At 30.6% G+C, this 22,421-nt stretch overlaps 1 protein-coding gene across 1 annotated transcript; it reads left to right on the forward strand.

Moving 5' to 3' along the window:
* Nucleotides 1-12,911: 12,911 nt before the first annotated feature.
* On the forward strand, nucleotides 12,912-17,603 carry LOC100778064 (leucine-rich repeat receptor-like serine/threonine-protein kinase RGI4). The gene is made up of 2 exons (XM_003549563.5): nucleotides 12,912-16,109; nucleotides 16,906-17,603. The coding sequence occupies exons 1-2, from the start codon at nucleotides 13,256-13,258 to the stop codon at nucleotides 17,418-17,420; spliced, it is 3,369 nt and encodes a 1,122-aa protein (XP_003549611.1). The 5' UTR covers nucleotides 12,912-13,255; the 3' UTR covers nucleotides 17,421-17,603.
* Nucleotides 17,604-22,421: the final 4,818 nt, after the last annotated feature.

Below are 22,421 nucleotides of genomic sequence, written 5' to 3' on the forward strand. Positions count from 1 at the left end.
TTACTTTTTTAATCACTCTGTTGACATCTTACTTTTTCAAATATTTATTTCTTCACAAAATCCATTACTCTTTTATTTATAATTTATTCTAATGATTAATTTTTTATATTGATAAAAATTTAACAAATAAACCCAAGATAAATGACTTATTGAAAGGATAAAAAAACTTTAAAGAAAAAATTGTCTCCTTCTTTAAATATTTATATATGGTTATGTTTGTTAACAAAAACAATATGAATTTCATGGTTAACACCATGTTCTTGAAATCAATAAGTCAATAGCTACATGCTTCCTGCAGACACAAGTATATGATTCACCATATACTATTAATCCTAACCTTATACTTTCTCGATCATTTAATCTTGTACTCCGTCATTATTGGAGTACTTATATATAGACATTATTAAGCTATGGAATTGAAAAATATTAGGGTGTGTTTGGTTTGCATTTTCATTTTTTGTTTTCATTTCCTGTTTCCATTTTTTGAAAATTGTTTTCATTTTAAAAAAAATTGAATTCTGAAAACATGTTTGGTTTGATTTCTTATTTTCTGTTTTCATGAAATAAAAATACTGAAAATTTATGATATATTGATTTATTGTCTTTTTGTATTTTTAGACTTGCTTAAAACTACCTTCATTGTCACCACAAATGAGGTTTCTGTACTCAACTCAAAACACTGAAAACGAAAATTTATTGTTTTCATTTTCTAGTTGTTTCCTGTTTTCATTTTCACTGGAAATGTTTTCAGAAATCAAACCAAACATATTTTCATCACCGTTTTCTATTTTCAGTCAAAATAAAATCAGAACCAAACCAAACACCCCTTTAGACATTCAATTTCACTCAGCTATCAGCATCTGGCTTCTGCACGTTAGTCTTTCCTCCTTTGTCTGTTGCTTATGCATTACTTTTTCTATTTACAATTTCTAATTTTGTGTCGCCCGACACCAAAATTGGTTGATAATAATTGGTGGCTATATGAAAGAAACGTATATTGTGAAGTAGTTCCAAAGCCCATGGAATTTGGGGTGTGTGGGTTTATTTTTATTTTTTCTGGATAATGTCTCCATTGCTACTCTGCACTTTTTGGAGATGTGGGAAAGTATCAGCTACAGTATAATATGGCTAATTGGGATAAGTGTTACTTTTTTTGTTTGTTCTATTAATATATCTTTCAAATATTAATTATAACTTCATTCCTGGAAATTATTTCTAAATAACTAAAATTAAAAATAATCTGTTGAAATATTTATCACTATAATTTTATATTTTTAGCATAATACCCTTTTCTATATTTTTTACTGCAATGTTTTTTATCTTTTAATTATTCAAAATTAATCTTAAAACGGCCTGAAGTTAATTATACTCCTAAAATATATTGAAAGCACGACATAACCATGTCAAAATATTAAATAATTCCTTTTTATACAAATGATTGTATACTATGAATATTATATATATATATATAATGAATGATGTACTTACTCCAAGAGTTCTTAAAGTAAGTGGATCTTAATAATATGTCATCACATTTAATATTAAAGTATAAAATTAATGTTATGTTCTTTTATTTATCTCTTAATTTTAGTTTTATAAGAAAACTAAACGGTACAAATATTTAGCTAAAAAGGTATAAAAATATTCTTTTATTTAATAGTAACTAAGAAAATTAGTAAAAATATATTATGTTAAAACAAAATTACAAAATCACTATATATTTGTACACAATAATTATTCTAATTGAAATAATCAGTCTGTCCTAATATTTGATAAATTAAATTTTTTTATCTTAATGTATTGAAACCATAAATATCATAATTCGGTCCTATATGTATGGTCCTATACATTTGAATAATTTTTCTTCCTTTAATTTCTCTTTATAATTTTCTACAACAACAATTAATGACATGTACGTAAGTCATGTTTAAGTAAATGTTACTGATTCCTGACACCGAAAAATTAAGAAAACATAATTACTAATATTAGTTAACTCAATTTATAGGATCTAACTATATATATCAACTAATGAAAGATATGTTTAAAGCAGCTTATAAATTAAGTTGTCGCATCTTAATGATATATATGCTATGGTCCTGGGTATGTTTAGATAAGATTAAAAGTATTTTTTTCAAAGTTTTTATATCAGAAAAAAAAAATATTTTCAGTAAATAAACTTTCAAAAACACTAATGAGTTATCTCGAAACATATTCCTAATGTCACTTCCAACTTATCTTTCCTTATATACAACCTTTGAAAGATTTTGTTATTATGACATACATTTGCAGGATTTCTGGCTAAGATCTATTTGTAACATAAGCTGAAATGAATGATTAAGGAAGAAGGAAAGAGAAAAAATATTTCAGATTTGATTTTTTCTGTTATTTTGTTAAGAAAATTAATATTTTAATAAACTAACATTTACTAATAAAAAAGCTTAATTAATCACAATAAATGAATATTGGACGATTGCTTGAAGCTTAGTCAGCTCTCATGTGCTGAAGTAAGTAAGAATGAGCCTTCGATTGCGCTGCTTTTAAAAAAGAGAAAGCGCATGCCATGCATAAACACTTTCATATGCCTTCATCAATCTTTTTGACTCGCGAATTTGTTAATTGTTAGTTAATAATCCATCTTATCTTGTCACATTCAGCCTTGCATGCAAATAAGAGTTCCTGCAATATTTTAAATACACATTTATTAACAATATTATGAGAGTTCGTAGCTGTCATGCTGAAGCAAGAATCAACATTCAAATGCGATGCATAGACAATTTTATTTGCTCTAGCTCGTAATTCTTTTTGTCTCGTGAATTTTTACTTAATTAATGTTCCACTTAAAACTTTACAGCCGAAAGAAGAAATAAAGGTTAATATTAAGTCATTGATCTTGAAGCAAGGGAAGAACATTCCAAAGAACAAGGAAACTGATAGTAGACTGGGCAGACCATACCATTTAATAAACTTAACAAAAGAGACGGAAAGCCATTGAAGATTGAATGGCTTACATATAAAGTGTTCATTTTGGGATTAATTTTCACAAAATACATTAAAATACTATATTATACTAATAATAAATATCTGTCTTGGTTTTGTATTAGCTTCCACTTTCGAAGGTGATTATTCCACTAGCTAGCTCACTGCTGACTGGGTTAATTTGGGATATACACCATTCATTGGATCTTTTCCCGTATCGTTTAAAGTTCGAAACTCAATTATTGTCCTAAAGTATCTCGATTCTAGCACCTTGCTTTGTCCTTTAAATACATAGTCAACGTATTTATATATGCAGAAGCAAAATGGAAGATAAAAATATCAAGATTTTATTGCACAGGTTTGCTTTCAATTTTTATGATTTTACCAATTTCGCTATTCATTTTTTTTTGGAGAAATTTTGTTTTATAATTTTCTAAATTTCACACATTTCATTTTGACATCAGTTGACTGTCTATTATTGTCTATTGCACAGTCATTTTGACATCGGTTGCTATTCTATTACTCTTTCAATTTTTATGATTTTAGTCAGAATATTTTTTTATTGTTTAAAGTGTCATTTATAATTTTTTAAGAAAGAAAAACAAAATAAATACATATTATAAACACTAAAACAAAAAAAATCTATATAGATAAAAAAAACACTAAATTTAAACATTTTTAATTATAATATTTGGTCCTCTTAATTTTGTAAATTAGTTATTTTGATTCATCTGTTAAATTATTAATTAATAGTTTTGATTAATAGAATTATTAAGTTTCCTTTCACCAAAAAAATTAAGTTTTTTTTTAATATTTAATGGTTTTTAATTCATTTAATTATAATTTTGGTTAAAAATATTTTATAATTAACCTATTAACTACATTAATCACAATTATTAGTTACTAATATATCAGGTGAACCAAATACTAATCGTAACGTTATGAAGACCAAATATTATAACTAATTGTTTTTAATTCATTTAATTATAATTTTGGTTAAAAAATAGTTTACAAATAACCTATTAACTATATTAATCACAATTATTTACTAATATAACAGGTGAACCAAAATCACTTATTATAAAGTTATGAAGATAAAATATTATAATTAAAAATTAAAGTGACAAAAATCATGAATTTTAAAAACTAAGAGGATTAAAATTATATTTTAGCCTAAACATTATCATCACTCCACCCTTATAAGTTGTTTCATTATGGATTTTTTAAATTGACCGATGTTTTCAATTTTTGATGAAATATTAAAATATCTATTTTAATTTTTTGTTCTAATAAATAATATTGTGTTAAAATACTTAATTATGTATACATTTATTAAAGTTATAAAAAAGAGTAATAATATTTTAATAAAATTATCTCATAATAATAGTCTTGGAATACTTATTTTTTTAATATGTGAAAACTTAAAGATGGGTCATTTTAGAAAGGAGAAAGTACCTAAATAATTTAATTTTATGAGTATTTTTGGAATAAAATTTAAAATTTAATTATTATTTATTTTGAAATCGATGTTATTTATTAAATTTTTTTATTTATTTAATTAAATAATTTATTTATTTTTATTGATGTTGATGGATTAGTTATTGATTCTTGTACTCTCTCTAAACCTAAATTTAATTAGCTGACATAAGAAAATTTTAGACTCAAAGATAAGTAAAATTTAACCATGTTTATCCTATTTAATGATAATATGACACTATCTAAAAACATCCTTTAATTAATTGAGATTTTATTTTTAACAATTTCATTATTATTTTTTTATATTAAATTCCAACGAAAGAAACTTTAGAAAATAAATATTTCTAAAATGCAAATAATAAAATTAAATGATATTAATTAAATTTTCTAGCGTAACAGTTGGCTTATTTTATTTATATTTAGGTGTGGAGGAAGTATAAAGGACGGGAGAGAATATAAATATTGATTATTGATTAATGTTTATTTTTAATAAATATAAATATTGTACCCCACAATATTTCTGACGCTCTTGATAGAAATAAAAATAAATACGAATGGTTTCAAAGTTGATCTCATAATAGAGTTCTAAGCAAAGCAAGATTTGTTTCGTGCCTTTCATGAGTAGTAGTACATGTCAAGTGAGCGTTTATCACAGTATCACTGGCGTTTCAGACTATTTAATTATTCAATTATGCTTTAATCATATATGGTAACATACATAGTTTCCTGGGCTTTTTTATTAAATAGGGGTAAAATTTTATTCAATTTTTCAATCCGAGTATATTTTAAAAAGTTACCTAAAATAGGAAAATAGTAATAGGTGTTACGACTTCTAATTTGGAAATCGTAATATCATTTATGACTTTAGTTTAAATATTTATTTTTTACGATTCTAAAGTTGTAAATTTTTTTAACTAAAGTCATAAAATTATTTACGACTTCATTAATTTACGATTTTTTTTTGTTTTACGACTTTAAAGTCGTAAAACCTTTTTTTAGAAGGTTTACGATTTTAAAGTCGTAAACCTATCTTTTCTAGTTTGTGTTTTAAATTTACAATTGTTTACTGTTTTATTTTTATTTTAAATAAAAAATATTTAAATATATAATAAATAATATTAAGTTGACTTATTTATTAATATATTTTTTATGATTTTATTTGATATGTTATTAATTTATTTTAATATTTGATTAATAAGAGGAGGTAGATACTGTACATCAAAAGAACAATAAACACATACAAATTCAGTTCCAATAAGATGAGAGATGAGAGAATGTGAACAAAAATTAGAAAAAAAAACAGACCTTTAAAAAATAAAAAAAAATATTTTACAATTTTAAAGTCATAAAACCAAAAAAAATCATAAATTATTGTAAAAAGAATTTATAACTTTAAAGTCGTAAAAACAATTAAACTGAAATCATAAATAATTTTACGATTTCAATTACAAAAATAAACATAAAATAAAAAGTTATAACAAGTATTACGACTTCTAAGTTAGAAAAATCATAATACATGTTATGATTTATCCCGTTTTGGATAATTTTTTAAAATATATCCAAGTTTACAAATTGGGTAAAATTTTACCCCTATTTGATAAAAAGCCTAGTCTTCTGTTTGATGGGACCTGCTCTCGCTAGCTCTTATGCTAGATATAAAGATATCACATTATTACAAGTTAGATTTGTTTTTTTATTTATAATACAAATTAGATTTGTTTAGTCTGGTAAATGTTTAAATAAGGTTATAAGTAAATTTCAAGTGTTTTTCATAATTAATAGCTTTTGAAACAAAATCCTATTAGAAATTGCCTGATTTCTGCGATTTGGGAATATATTTCACGTAACTCAGCGTGTGCGTGTTAATTTTGAAATTTGAAATTAGATAAAGTAAAGGAAATAAACTAGGATCCATCATAGTGTATATTATATGTACTCATAAAATAAATAGCGTATATGATTTGTTAAAAAAAATAACAAATTAAAATTGGTGTAATAATTATTTCTGTGAAATTAAGTTTTTGGAAACTAAACTAACGTTAGTGGATTAAGGAATAATATTTAACTAGTATTTTATAGGATATTTTTTTATATAATTAGAATTTATAAAAAAGTTAATATTTTTAATATATAAATTATTTTATGATTGAAATTCATAAAAAAATGTATGTCTTTCAATATATAAACTATATTTTGAATTTACAATAAATAATTTAAATTATGTAAAAAACTTAAATTGTGATGTAAGATTATTTTTAATTATTGATAATTTTATGTAAAAATTATTGAAATTCATTTTTAATATAGATATTAAAAAAGCTAGATTAGAAAGAATAGATGACTAAGAAGATCAAGTATACATTTAAAAATATGAGGATGAGTAACGCTAGTTACAAGAAAAAACTTATTATCATTAGTCAAAACTTGTCGCTAATTATGTAAAAGTCAACATTATTTGCTACTTCAATATTAGTGAAGTGATGACTTGTGAGTATAAAAAGTGATGCAATAATTGGTTTTTTTTTGTGAAGACAACGGTTGTCCTGACAAGTTAACTAGGTTTGGTGTATATTTTTGGGGTATACTTCGGGTGACATTTATCACCTCTTTTCATTTCAAATGAACTCCTTTTTACATATTCACGTAGTTTCTATTTTACAATTGGATCAGGCCTAGTTCCACAAGTGTTTTGTTCATCATTTTCTCATTCATATATAAATTCAAAGGTGTGTAACATGAAATCCTTAAACGTAAAGGGGGTTCACTGTGATATTATAACATGCCATCTTTTTTTTACTAAATAACATATCCATGTATAATATTTTTATTTTTCATCCATTTCTAGCTTTTTATAACATCACGTCACATATCATACAACCATATCTTGATATTCTGTAATAATCATTTGTCATCTCTTCATTTCTCTGTAAGCCTAACAATCATTTTACTGATAATTATTTGGATTAAAGAAGAACATGATCTCTCCCAAGAAAAAGAAGAAAGCAGAACACGATAACTAGCATTAGAACTTAGAAGTCTACCGATTTAAGTTTCTTCAATTGACTTGCTATATGTAAGCAATATCATTTTGTGGGGAATTTCAATATCAGTGTAAGCAATATCATTTTGTTTTCTGTAATTAGTTAATATTGCTTTTTTTGTGGGGAGTTGATACTATAAATTAATGTGCTTTGTAGTGGGAGCTGGCAACTGATGTGATACGAGGGTGGGTAGTAGATGTTTTTGGAAGTTATAGCTTATTTATACACAAAATGCTTTCGTGTATCTAAACTAACCTCTGGGCTTTTTGTCTTCTGTATTGCTACCCTGTTGATTTAGGTACCTCTGGTACCATTTATTCATGCATTTTGTTTTGCCAATTAAAAAAAAAAAATTGACTTGCTATATGTTCTTCTTCACGAAAATGGAATCAAACAAAATTCGAAAAAGATAATCACAAAAAATATACATAAAACATTGTAAAACAACAAAAGCAAAATGACTTATAAAAAGGTGTTTGCGATCTTTAAATGGAAAAGGATACCACATCAACAAATGATGTTTACCTCCATAGAATAATTTCTCTTCTGAAACGCCATTTTTTTTTAATCCAAATAATACAAATAAATTAATTATTCATCCAAATAATATATTCAAAAAATTATTTACATATGAACGATATAAAATATTATTCAAGGTTAGAACTTAATTTCCCGGAAATCGATTTCTCACATTCTGCTTTTATTTTTGTTTCCTTACTTAAAAAATGAATTTTCCAAAAACCGATTTCTTAAGTACTTTTTGTTTTTTTTATACGTTTAGTCCTAGGAATCGATTTCTAAATGTTAATTTTTTTTAATTGTTTTAAAATTCTTTTTGCATTTTTATTTCTTTTTGTATTATTAGTTGTCTATATTTATGTTTTGTTTAAACTGAAAATAATATTATTTTACATATGTTGTTGTTAATTTTGTGTGTGCATATTTTATGTTTTATCATTTTTTGAAGAGTTTAAATCTTTTGTATTTTCATTTATTTGATTATTAAAATACATAATTAATCAATAACTTAATTGAAATTAAAAAATATTTAACCAACAAGTTAAATTGAACTAAAACATTTAAATTAAAAAATACATATAAAATTACAAGAAAAAATATTTAAATTTAAAATAATAGAACAATTTTTTTTAAATATAAACAATATGACCTAAAATTAATAATTTAACATAAACTTAACGTTGTTGCGTACATAATTTTTTTGAATATAGAATTAACAACTGTGCAAATTAAAATTTTATTTTTTATATAAAAAATTAATATATAATTTTATTAAAAAAATTTAAAACAATTAAAAAAAATTCTAAAACATTTTTAAAAAACAGTTAAGAAAAAATTGATTTCTTAACTGAGTTTTTAAAAAAATAAAAAATTAGTTTCTAAACGTATAAAAAACAAAAAAATTACTGAAAAATAAATTTATTAAGTAAGTAAACAAAAAAAAAAGACATAAGGTAAAGTGAGAAATCCATTTGGGAATAACTAATTTCTTATCTTTAATAGTATTTTTGTATCATTTATCTAAATATTTTTTTAGTGTATTATTTGAATAAATAATATATTTATTACCTTCAATTATAATGTTCTCAAATGATTTTATTTTATCAAACTTTCTCCAGCGTAAACTTGTGTTATTGCCTATTCAAACACAAATATAAGTATTTGTCAAAAAAAAAAAACCCACAAATATAAGTATATTATCTGTGTCGTAAAAAAACAACAACAAAGGTTTAGTATCGGTTTAGTATGGGTTTAGTTCTAGACAAAGTGAAAGAAAAAAAAAGGAAAGAAAATCCCTTTTGACTCTTAACTCTTAAGAATTAAGTTATGTATTTGGATTATTTATTATACGTGTTAAAATTTATTTTAAAAGAATAAAGCAAACAGTAATCAATGGAATTTCGGATGTAGGAAGTGAAAAAATTATAAGTGCTATCCATATGTTACTTGTACACTAAAATTACATAATAATTATCTCATTATTTTTTTTTTATTGTTTATTTTGGGTTAAAACAATAAGAATTTAGTTTTTTTTTAGTTTTTATCCAAAAAATATTAAAATTAATGACTTTATAATAATTTTGGTTGAATTTTGTGTAAAATTGTAGCAAAGGCATAGAAGAAGACTCAAGAACTAAAGTATCGCCCTGAGTGCATGCATTTTTCTTACTTAGCAAGTTAGAATCGTTCAACTCAAGTAAGCCGTTTAACATGAAAAGTCACATTGAAAGACAGTTGTCATTAGCAAGCGCGCTAGACGCACATCCTGTAGTTTAGTGCGTGACCACTTGATCCAACTGGACATGTTTGCTCAATTCGAGTGTCGCATTAAACACACATAAAAATTTTGATTGACCTATCAGTTGGTGAAACATATAAAAAGAAAGGAAAACATTTGATTTCCTTAGCCAAGAAGAAAGCCAAGAAGCAGAGGAACAAAGAACAAATAGGATAGCAAAGAAGGCAGTGTGGAAGGAAAATTCATTTTCCAAAGCTATGGCCGATCCATTTCTCTTCCATTTTTGTTCCCTTCATCCCACTTTTATATTTGTAAGTCTTTCATGATAATGAGAGGCTAAAGTCATTGGAAGATCTGCAAATCAAACTCTTTTTTATGTAATGATTTTAATTTATCTATTAATATGATATTGATATTATTGATATTATTGTTCATATCTGGACTCATTCACATGTCTTTGGTTTGATTATCCATTTTCATGAATTGTTTTAGAATTTATGCATTATGAAATATTTATATGTTAAGAACTCGAGAAAAATATATAGGTAGTCCATGTATAAAGATAGAGTGATATTGTTTAATCTATGTATGCATCTATGCTCGTAATGCAAATTATTTAATAGAACTATTAAGGGATTAGAAACGATATTAGATGATTTAGGCTATTTCACTTGAGGGATCATGGTTATAGTATCTTACATCAAGCAGTAGAGTCCATGACATATTCCTTAATTCATCACAACAACATCTCACAATTTCAAACATTTATTTTCTTAACCTCTCATATTCCTTGCTTTATAGTAAATTCATATAATAATATTTATAGTTAATTAATGAACAAAATTCGATTTGAGTCACTAATTACTTAATATATATATATATATATATATAAAACTCTCAAAAAAAGCATAATGCTTATGAAATTAAATACTCGATCTTACCATTTTAATATTATTATTAAAACTTAGTATGGTTATCTACGAGTCAACAAAAACCCCTTGTGAATTATTGTCAATAATAGTTCTTCAATTTTTCTTCCCCAACATCATTTGTTCTCTCACTCTCTTTTTTCTTTCTTGTTTCTATCGTATTTGTATGTTCCGACAGTAGAAAAGTCTTCTTCATAGATAGAGAAATTATATTCATATAGTTTTTTTACAACAAAATATATAATTAAGATAAATATTAAAAAGATTAAAAAATGATATAAATAATATAACTCTACGGGATAAAACTAAAACCGTTACACGTTCGATGGGAGTGTGAGAATGACTGATCATATCATATCGCTGGGTACCCAAGCCAAAAAGCAAGCAGTTGAGAAAGGTCCCATCTGTGCGCGACAACAGAATCAAACCCACCCATATACTATCAAACCAAACAGTTACTGCTTATTCCTAGTGCAATAAATGGAACCCCATTTTGCTTCCTACCTTAGCTGTATCATCCCCTCCCCTCAATCATTTATTTGCCCTCACCCCTAAAAAAATCACCAAATTTTAGAGGTTGTAGTTTTAAGCAAGTGTCACAAAAATTAGGTGCACTAGTAAGGAGTAACCTAGTTAAAGGTTAATGATACAAAGAACGAAAATGAAAGTTAAGATGTGGACTATATTTGCCTGTTGGCGTTTGGCATCAAAATCATAAAAGGACCTTGTTTTTTTTTTTTTTTTTTTTTTTTTATATATAAATATAAAAAGATAGGCTTTAATATTTGTTCATATCGATAATATATTCTTTTTTATTTATCATCTATATTTTTTTTTAATTTTACTATCTAATATTTTAAAAATTTTGTTTTAAATATTTACTATTAGTCTCAATTCGTCCGATAAGCAATAACATGATAAATTATTAGGATATTATATTATTGGTTAAGTGATAATATGATAAATTAATAGAATTTTTTATCATTATTTAATAAATTTAGACTAATGATAAATATTAAAAGTTAAAGCTTGGAAATATGATATAATAAAATAAAATAAAAAATAATTAATGAACTGAAAAAAATATATTATACATATTAAAAACATATTTAAGTTTAAAAAATAAATTAAATTAAAAAGGACCTTGCTTATATGTATTTTTACATAAAGCTGTCGTACGCCAAAGCTGGCTTGGTCTTTTGAGTTTTAACTACTAGAATTCTCTCTCATGTGCCCCTGCTATCATCTAGCTCGTGCCTAGATTCCCAATGGACGCACTTGTCAAATAATTTGAGTATAATATTCTAGATCCCCAGCATCATCACGAGGGAATGCAGTATATCTGTAATTCTGTATATCACTGAATCGCCAAGTGTCAACCAAAATCCAAAAATTCAATTCATTCGTGTTCTAGTCCCCTCTTGTCACGCGACATCACGTGACAGCTTGTAGTTTTTTTTTAGTACATGGAAAAGAAAGGAAAGTGGAATTAAGCCTTAGTTAATAAATGGGATTCAAATTAGTTTAAAGATGTTCAGGATTTGATTAGTATGGTCATGACTCATGTAAGTACCAAATTTTGAGCGATACTATTGATTTTAAATAATACGAGATTCTCTGGACAAATGGACGGTGCCATAGATGGCATCATGTGTGAACAAATTTTGCAAAATGGAGCAGGTTTTGTATTCATGAGAAATTAGAATCCCCTCATGGCTTGAATTTTTTTAAGTCTGGTTCAGATCTAAAGTTAATTATGCTTGACAGGTTTAATTGTAGCAGCATCTGAATAATCACAAGAGAGTGTAACACCCCAAGTCCACCCCAAAAATATATTTTGTAAATAAAAATTCAAATCTGATTGAGATCCATAGTAGATACAGACCCTTTATTCGAAAGTTTCATTTTCCTTCCAATGTTCTGCTACAAAATTTTCACTGTTTTTCAAAACAGGGAAAATATGATTTTAGTAATAAATTATTGCAATGGATACTCTCCTCCTTACTGTGCCTGTAGCAAAAGAAGGCATAACTTTATCCTGATTAATGAACCGCTTTGGCTAGCTGCTGTCGTATCAGACAAAATGCGCCTGCCCATATTTTTAGGATTCAATTCGTCTCATCCATGTTACGAAAAAATCCAAGGGAAAATGAGAGCTTATATTTTATAACAAGGCTACATCATAAGATAAACGGTTGATATTGAAACAAAATTTAGAAAGTAAGGTACTCACCCACCCACCCCTCCCATCCCATCCCTGTTATGTTATTCATTCATTCTCAAATTTTTTAAAAACTGTTATAATTCTTCTTACCCACCCACCCCTGCACTCCACTTCACCATAAACAAATACTTATGCACACAACCATCTAAAATTCCATTTCTCCTCGCAGAAACATCATGGCCTAGCTGTTTCTTGGATCCGGAGATTCTGGCGTTATTTTAATTTGTATATAATAACTCTTTTTTTATAAACACAGTAACCCACAAGACATGATTTGGTTCCTTCCCGTTGTTCCTCCCTAGGCTCAAACCTTTCTGTGTGTTGTTTCATTGGAGTTCGTAGCATAGTTGTAATGCCTGTAAATCCATGGACCCTCTTCTTCTTATGCATTTCCCTTCTTCTACTTCCATTCCATTCTTTCATAGCTGCTGCAGTGAACCAACAAGGGGAAGGTCTTCTGTCATGGAAGAGAACCCTGAATGGATCCTTGGAGGTATTGAGTAACTGGGACCCAGTTCAAGACACCCCATGTAGCTGGTATGGAGTGAGTTGCAACTTCAAGAAGGAAGTAGTACAATTGGATCTGAGGTATGTGGATTTGCTTGGAAGACTTCCCACTAATTTCACCTCATTGCTTTCCTTAACCAGTTTGATCTTAACCGGAACCAACCTCACTGGTTCAATCCCGAAAGAAATAGGTGAACTTGTGGAACTCAGCTACTTGGACTTGAGTGACAATGCCTTGAGTGGTGAAATCCCAAGTGAGCTATGTTACTTGCCCAAACTCGAGGAACTCCATCTAAACTCCAACGACCTCGTGGGGTCCATTCCAGTTGCAATTGGGAACCTCATGAAGTTGCAGAAGCTGATCCTCTACGACAATCAACTAGGCGGCGAAGTTCCCGGCACCGTCGGGAACCTTAAGAGCCTTCAAGTGTTAAGAGCAGGTGGAAACAAGAACCTGGAAGGTCCTTTACCACAAGAAATTGGCAACTGTTCAAGTTTGGTCATGTTGGGTCTTGCTGAAACAAGCCTCTCGGGTTCTCTCCCACCAAGTCTTGGCTTTTTGAAGAACCTTGAAACCATTGCCATTTACACTTCCCTACTCTCAGGTGAAATACCACCTGAACTTGGGGACTGCACAGAGCTCCAAAACATTTATCTTTACGAGAACTCCCTCACTGGATCCATACCAAGCAAGTTGGGAAACCTTAAGAAACTCGAAAACCTTCTCCTGTGGCAGAACAACCTAGTTGGAACAATCCCTCCTGAGATTGGAAACTGCGACATGTTGTCAGTGATTGACGTGTCAATGAACTCACTAACAGGAAGCATCCCCAAAACTTTCGGGAACTTGACATCACTGCAAGAGCTTCAACTCAGTGTGAACCAGATTTCAGGTGAGATTCCAGGAGAATTGGGGAAGTGTCAGCAACTCACGCATGTGGAACTTGACAACAATCTCATCACGGGTACTATACCTTCCGAATTGGGAAACCTTGCGAATCTAACTCTGTTGTTCCTTTGGCACAACAAGCTGCAAGGTAACATTCCCTCTTCACTTCCCAATTGTCAAAACCTAGAGGCTATTGATCTGTCGCAGAATGGATTGACGGGTCCCATACCCAAGGGGATATTCCAGCTCAAGAATCTCAACAAGCTCTTGCTCCTCTCCAACAATCTCTCGGGGAAAATCCCTTCTGAGATTGGTAATTGTTCCTCTCTTATTCGGTTCCGAGCCAACGACAACAACATCACCGGGAACATTCCCTCGCAGATTGGGAATCTCAATAATTTGAATTTCCTAGACCTAGGGAACAATCGGATTTCTGGAGTTCTCCCGGAGGAGATCTCCGGCTGCCGGAATCTAGCTTTTCTGGACGTACATTCCAACTTCATCGCCGGAAATTTGCCGGAGAGTCTGAGCCGGCTTAATTCGCTTCAGTTTCTCGATGTGTCTGATAACATGATCGAAGGTACACTAAACCCTACACTCGGCGAACTCGCGGCACTCTCGAAGCTCGTTCTGGCGAAGAATCGAATCTCCGGCTCAATTCCGAGTCAACTCGGTTCTTGTTCGAAGCTACAATTGCTGGATCTCAGCAGCAACAATATCTCCGGCGAAATCCCTGGCAGCATCGGCAACATTCCGGCGCTGGAAATCGCTCTGAATCTGAGCCTGAACCAGCTCTCCAGCGAGATCCCTCAGGAGTTTTCCGGCTTGACGAAGCTCGGCATATTGGATATATCTCACAACGTCCTCAGGGGAAACCTGCAATATCTCGTGGGCCTGCAAAATCTCGTGGTGCTGAACATATCATACAACAAATTCTCGGGACGCGTCCCGGACACGCCGTTCTTCGCGAAGCTCCCGCTGAGCGTGCTGGCGGGGAACCCGGCGCTGTGCTTCTCCGGCAACGAGTGCAGCGGAGACGGAGGCGGCGGCGGGAGGTCAGGCCGGCGGGCGAGGGTGGCGCGCGTGGCCATGGTGGTGCTTCTGTGCACCGCGTGCGTGCTGCTGATGGCGGCGCTATACGTTGTGGTCGCAGCGAAACGAAGAGGGGACCGCGAAAGCGACGTGGAGGTGGTGGATGGAAAGGACAGTGACGTGGACATGGCCCCACCTTGGCAAGTGACGCTTTACCAGAAACTCGATCTGTCTATCTCTGACGTAGCGAAATGTCTCTCTGCTGGCAACGTCATTGGCCACGGCCGATCCGGCGTCGTTTACAGGGTCGACTTGCCCGCCGCCACGGGACTGGCCATTGCGGTCAAGAAGTTCCGGTTGTCGGAGAAATTCTCTGCGGCGGCGTTCTCGTCGGAAATCGCCACGCTGGCGCGTATCCGTCACCGGAACATCGTGCGCCTGCTGGGCTGGGGGGCCAACAGAAGAACCAAGTTACTGTTTTACGATTACTTACAGAACGGTAACTTGGACACTCTCTTACACGAGGGGTGCACAGGATTAATTGATTGGGAGACGCGGCTCAGGATAGCGCTGGGCGTGGCTGAGGGTGTGGCTTACTTGCACCACGATTGCGTGCCTGCTATCTTGCACCGGGACGTCAAGGCGCAGAACATTCTGTTGGGTGACAGATATGAACCCTGTTTGGCTGATTTTGGTTTCGCTCGCTTCGTCCAAGAGGATCACGCTTCCTTTTCCGTTAATCCACAGTTCGCTGGCTCCTACGGCTACATTGCTCCCGGTAACTCATCTTATTCCTCTTTTTCATTAATCATTTATTCACATAAATAAAATTTACCATTATTTCTAATTAAATTCACATACATCTTAATTGAAAGTTGATGAAATTGTGTAAAGTTTTATTATATTTTCATTTGTATGAACAATTTATTTATTGAAACGATTCCCATCGTAAACAAAATTTCCTTTGACAGTCACATCTCATTGGGAACAGAATTAATCTTTAATTGAGGGACAGACATATGCTATACTGATTATTAATTACAAAAACTCACATACAACCTCATTTGCCAATTTTTATTAATTAATTAACAAGTTTTAGTTTTATGATTTCCTTAAAATAATAAGCTATACTGATTATTAATTTTAATTAGATGATATCTGAAATTTGAAATTGTAGGTAGAGTTAGGGTGGATATTGGGATTTTTTCACATGAATTTTGATTCACAGAATATAGGGTGCATGGTGAGAGCGGTAAATGGGGACCGTACGGCCATCTATTCTGGCTGAAGGCTTTCATTGATTTGTTGCTTTTTGGGTATGATTAATTGTACATCTGATGTACTTGGTGGCACAAAGTTACAAATTACCTGCATGCATATGCATATAATAATTACATATAACCTTTCTATTTGGACAAGCAAAAGACATGATAGTGCCGGCAGAAAAGCACAATGATCACGAGTCACACACGCAATGCGGCCACCCTAATATGATTAATCGCTGTTGAGCTACTTTACAGACAACAAATGTCTCTTACCTCTCTGTTTAATTCTGAACATGTGGAATCTTGCAGAGTATGCTTGCATGCTTAAGATCACAGAGAAGAGCGACGTGTACAGCTTTGGAGTGGTCCTACTGGAGATAATAACGGGGAAAAGGCCAGTGGATCCATCATTCCCGGATGGACAACAACATGTTATTCAGTGGGTGAGGGAGCACCTCAAGAGCAAGAAGGACCCAATCGAGGTTCTTGATTCCAAGCTACAAGGCCATCCAGACACACAAATACAAGAGATGTTACAAGCACTTGGTATTGCTCTCTTGTGCACAAGTAATCGTGCAGAGGATCGACCCACAATGAAAGATGTTGCTGCATTATTGAGAGAAATTCGTCACGACCCTCCTCCACCAGGTGCTGATCCCCACAAGCCCAAGCCCAAGTCCAACACAACCGAGGCTTCGTCCTATTCCTCGTCCTCAGTCACCCCTGCTCAGTTGCTGCTCCTACAATCTAGTTCAAATTCCTCATCACTTGCTTATTCCTCTTCCTCAGCAGCTGGCTACCACCCTCCAAGGAACCAATCCTGAACTCAAGAAAATTATATTAATTACTATGTTTTCAGCATTTAGATATTTTGTTTGGTTAATTAATTAGTTAGTACTAGTCATTAACTTTAGTGTAATGTGGCAATTGTAAAGGTGCTTTTGAGTATCCTGATTGAAATACAAGGTAAAATGAAATGAGTGTACAGAAGAAGCTTAATTGATTGACACGATTCCATTTCTTCTTAATTACACTTCTTATGTATGTGAGGGGGGGCTACATTCATATATCCATATATGGTATAAAATCAAATGGGGTGGGGGGCTTCCATAAGAGGTTGTTCCCATCAATTCTTCAAAAGAGGGCAATAGTGTGTCGTGTAACTCTGAAAGCCAAAGAGTAAAAGTGGGATATATATGTCAGGTTCAGCATGCAGGAAGGTGGACTATCATTAGGTACTTTTTGAGCCCTCTTTTGCTTCCATTATGATTGTTGCTGATTGTGGAAAAAGAAGTGAGTTGGCTTGTCTTTCGTTCAACTAACTATAGGCCCGCACCATGTGAAGAAGTGTGGGAGCATTCTGCATTGCATTCTAGTCTAGAACAACGCTTATGGGCAAGCAATGACCAATCACAAGCCCACTTTCCGAATATAACCCTTCCAATTACACTGTATAGCAAGTTAGCAACTGGCTTTGCTTTAAATAGTTGACAACTCATTACCATCATGTCATCACACAGGCCAAATGCAAAGTGTTTGTGCTGCATCTCTTCCTTTCTTTTAGCCTCAAATAGGTTTTTTCCAATTTTGTATCACTCAGTATTATTCTATATGGGGTGGGCGCTGTATTTCAAGAGTATATAATTTTTTTTTCTCCTTGATCAAAGGGTGGCATTTTAATGGGGCTCACCAGCTGCACATGTAGACTAATGCGCAGACACTGGCTGTCTGGCCCCGCCTCGTACAAGATATATATGGGATCTTTCATCTATTGCTTTACAAAGAAAAAAAAAACAAATTACATATACGACGAGCTTCCATCAAATAATGAAAATGACAATGAAAGATTACCAAGTAATATATACTTTAGATTTTATTTTTCTTTCCGTGACACGTAAAAAAAAACAAAACCACGTACAATACTCAGATTTAAGTTACTATCATTTTTGCTTGAGCATAGAGAAATTTAGATGCTCACTACTACAACCATATAAGGTATGGCCGCTGATGAGAGTCAATTTTCACATGCAATATGTATGGTCCAAAAGGGAAACATTTTATCCTTAGAAAACATTCCGATAAAGAGAGACCAAAATAAATTACAGGGTCGGGGTCATGTGTCATAGCATCATAGGGTGATGAACTGTTAATTCTTATCTCTTGTCCACGGATTAAGAATAAAATCTAGCTATCAAATTATCATCATCATAGTTGTGTGGAGGGATGAGTGACTTTCAGTAGCGACCAAGCAAACTCGTCTTATTTAAGCCTTAAATTCTATGTCTGACACTAACCATAATTATTGATTGAACATGTGGGCATGGGCTAAGGCTCTCCACTCCATCTAAAAATAATTTTTAACAGTTAAAATTCTCCTTTCAATTCAACCAACAAATACTTCAATTTAATACTCTCTTAGATCTCGAAATCAAAGTTAAATATACTTTGTCGTAATGAGAGGGAGATAATAGACAAACACAATAGTTTGATGGAAATACTTGGCCTTAAAGTTTTCCAACATTAAAATTTATATTATTTTGCATCCAACTTTCTATAGTGACAGAAGTAAAGTATAATCCTAACCTCCATTTTTACTGAGGATTTTTCCAGTGGGATATAAGAGTCATATCATGGATAACCCAGAGATTTCAGCGAGCAAACTTGGTAATTAAGCTTCACCAGCGAGTCAAATGACATGGAAGGCTGATTATACTGTAATTCCTATAACTACACATAAGGATAAATATATTTCTCACCAAAAGGTTGCAGATTATTGGAACACTAGAGAATTCATATTGAGAGAAGATATGTTCAGTGTAATAATAAATATTGTACATGGTGAATCCAATACCTATGAAGTACCAACTCTAATACGGACACAACACCGAAATACAGCTAATGTTTAAGATATAGAATGTTGGAACACCACGTGTATATAATAATAAGTGTTATTTCGTATGAATAATGACCTTCATACCTTATAGATAGAGTATTAAGAGAGATATATGATTTCACAATGTGGCCTTTACAAAAAATAAAATAAAATCCTAACATTAGAGGATAAATCATATCTCTTAAACGTTAAAACAATTAATTAACTCTTATAAAAATGAGTCTCACAAAAAAGTGCTATGAGTGAGCCTAACAATACTTATCATATAATTTAATTTTTTTTGTTATATTTTTTAATGATAGAAATGTTTAAGAAGTGTTTATTCTTTATAACCGAGAGTAAGTGTCACCTCATTCTCTTGACTCCTGTTTAAACTATGTTGAAAAGGTATCTAAACTATGTCGTAGTTGTTTGAGAAAAAAAATATTATATATTTTTTAATTGTGACACTATGGAAGGGCATTTGATATGTGTCCAAGTGGTGTTCAACAAGTGTGATGTAAAAAAAGTGTGATACGTTGACATGTTATTTTATAAAGGTATTCTTGTTTCTTAGATGTATATCGAGTTTGATTAACATTTTGTAAAGAGAGGCTAGTTATTTAGTTCTCCCAGTACTTCTCCTTTTTTATTTTCTTCTGAATATCCAAATTTTCTGTGCATAAGTAATAATCTTTTGAAAGTGAAGGATTGCTATTTCGTCTCCTTTCAAAGATGTCATTGTTCATAATTTGAACGATGCGTGCATTTAGGAAGTAAGGTGGTATTTGTGTTGGATCACAAAAAATGGTCTGTCTATCATTTCCATTACTTTTTGTGCTTGATCATGCCTTGTCAGTTCTATGCAACTATTTTTTATTTACACGGTTGCTTTTCTGGAATTATAATCATAAATAGACTCTTGGGTTGTTTCTTTTGATATATATTTGTTGCCGTAGCAAGCTCCTCCAAAATCCACTGTGGCTCTTTACACAAACACACACCGTTACCAAAAGCAAATATTGGTCCTTTCCTTTCAAGGTCTAATGACAAAAGTGATCCCTATTTGGGTTAAACCAATACATTCCATAGTATTAGACATTATGAGTTGCTATGCATGTGTCTGTTGGATCCAGTTTCCTTCACCGAATTTATGAACAATCCACGGGTGAGTTGAAGTTTTTTTAGCTTTTAATTCTTCTGGCAGGATCTTCGCTGATATTTTCTAGTCATATAGTTGGTCACAGGTCATATATAACAGGCACGATGAATAAATTACTTGAGACAAATAGAAATTAATGAGATAGTTTCAGAGTTTCGGAATAAGCAGCAGAGCAATGCAATGCATAATGTTAGAATAAGCAGCAGAGCAATGATTGATTAAAAAATTAGTTAGGAATATTTTTTTATATTTCTGAGAATAATTAAGACATATATTTGATTAAATTATTTTTTCTTGTAAATATATATTATAATTACTAAAATATTTTTATTATGTTAAAGATGTTTTCTTTTCTTCATAAAATAAATAACTTTATTATAAAATCAACAAATGTCAAACAAATTATACTTAAAATATTTTATTATATCTCATGTTCTTATGATAAAATTTCTCTCAGTATTCCTTTAAAATTCATGAGATTCATGATAAATAAAAATTGACACATGAGATTATACTTAAAATATTTTTTTTTAATGGAATCTTTGTTGAATGACAAAAATTAGATAATATAGATGAAGAAATTATTAATAGGAAAGTATGATAATGAGTAAAAAGAAAGTATATGTATATTTTTAGTCATAAAAGGAATTTTATTCCATGGGAATAAAATTTTTCTAAATATTGACGGAAAATGAGATTATTATTTATCGAAGTAAAAAATACATTCAAAATTAATTAATTTATTATTTCATAACAAAGATGAGATTATTCAGACTCAATTAACTGAGTTAAATTCTTTAATATTATATAGACATCCTACTCAATTAATTGAGTTAAATTCTTTAATATTATATAGATAATGTGTATGAAAGATTGTCAAAAATCTTACTTTTTAACTATGAAATAAGCTTTTTAAAAGACGAAACTTTTCAAAATTAAAAATATGTAAATATCACTTAAAAGAAATAATGTATTAAAAAGATAAAATGATCAACTTTACTATCAATTGAAAAAAAAAATCAAATCAATTTTATCATAATAATTTAGTAAGTAATTTTCCACCTTAAAAAAGTCTTATCTTCAAATTCACTTTAGGCTTAGATCATATAAATTTGACTGCCCTAACTGAGATAATGTGTCAAAGTTCCTGAAGTATAGAAAAACATTTTCCATTTTTATTAGAATCGGTGGCATAAAATGATTTATTGTCTGTAAATATTGAGAAAGATGACATGTAGTTTATTAGTCGCATTAGATGGTATAACCGATAGGGTTGTAAGAAAGGGGTTATAGTTATTCAGGAGAGGATTGTTATTTACACCTCTAATCTTTTGAAAATATTGTGAAAAGACAGGAATGGCCCTTTCATGGTTTCCCTATACCGCTCTCTCTTCCGTTTCACCGTCCGCTGCACCTCATTCTCCGTCTTCTTACCTCTTCTTTCTCCTTCTCTCACCTTATTTTTATTATTGTGTCTAACGAGAAGTTATTTTGTTTATTGTAGTTCTGTTGTGCAATTGTTATTTTCTCAAAATTTATTCATGTTAATCATTTTTTTCCTGATATTAATAATTATTTTTTAGTTAATGTTTTAATTTTTTTTAAGTTAATGTTTGTACTTAATTTATAATTTTTGTTATTGTAAATTTTTAACGTTTAATATATCTAATGTTTTTGTTAATACATTTTTTTTATTAGTTAATGTTTTTAAACTCCATATAATCCTACTCAATATAATCATTACTTACATATACAAGTTGACAGTAATAAATATTAAGTAATATTTTGCTA

The sequence above is a fragment of the Glycine max genome, chromosome 17 (genome assembly GCF_000004515.6).
Source record: "Glycine max cultivar Williams 82 chromosome 17, Glycine_max_v4.0, whole genome shotgun sequence".
Taxonomy (NCBI): Eukaryota; Viridiplantae; Streptophyta; class Magnoliopsida; order Fabales; family Fabaceae; genus Glycine; species Glycine max.

Coding starts and splice junctions, on each gene's coding strand:
- LOC100778064 (XM_003549563.5), top strand. CDS start 13,256: ATGCCTGTAAATCCATGGACCCTCTTCTTCTTATGCATTTCCCTTCTT. Junction 16,110..16,905: donor CTACGGCTACATTGCTCCCG/GTAACTCATCTT, acceptor GGAATCTTGCAG/AGTATGCTTGCATGCTTAAG.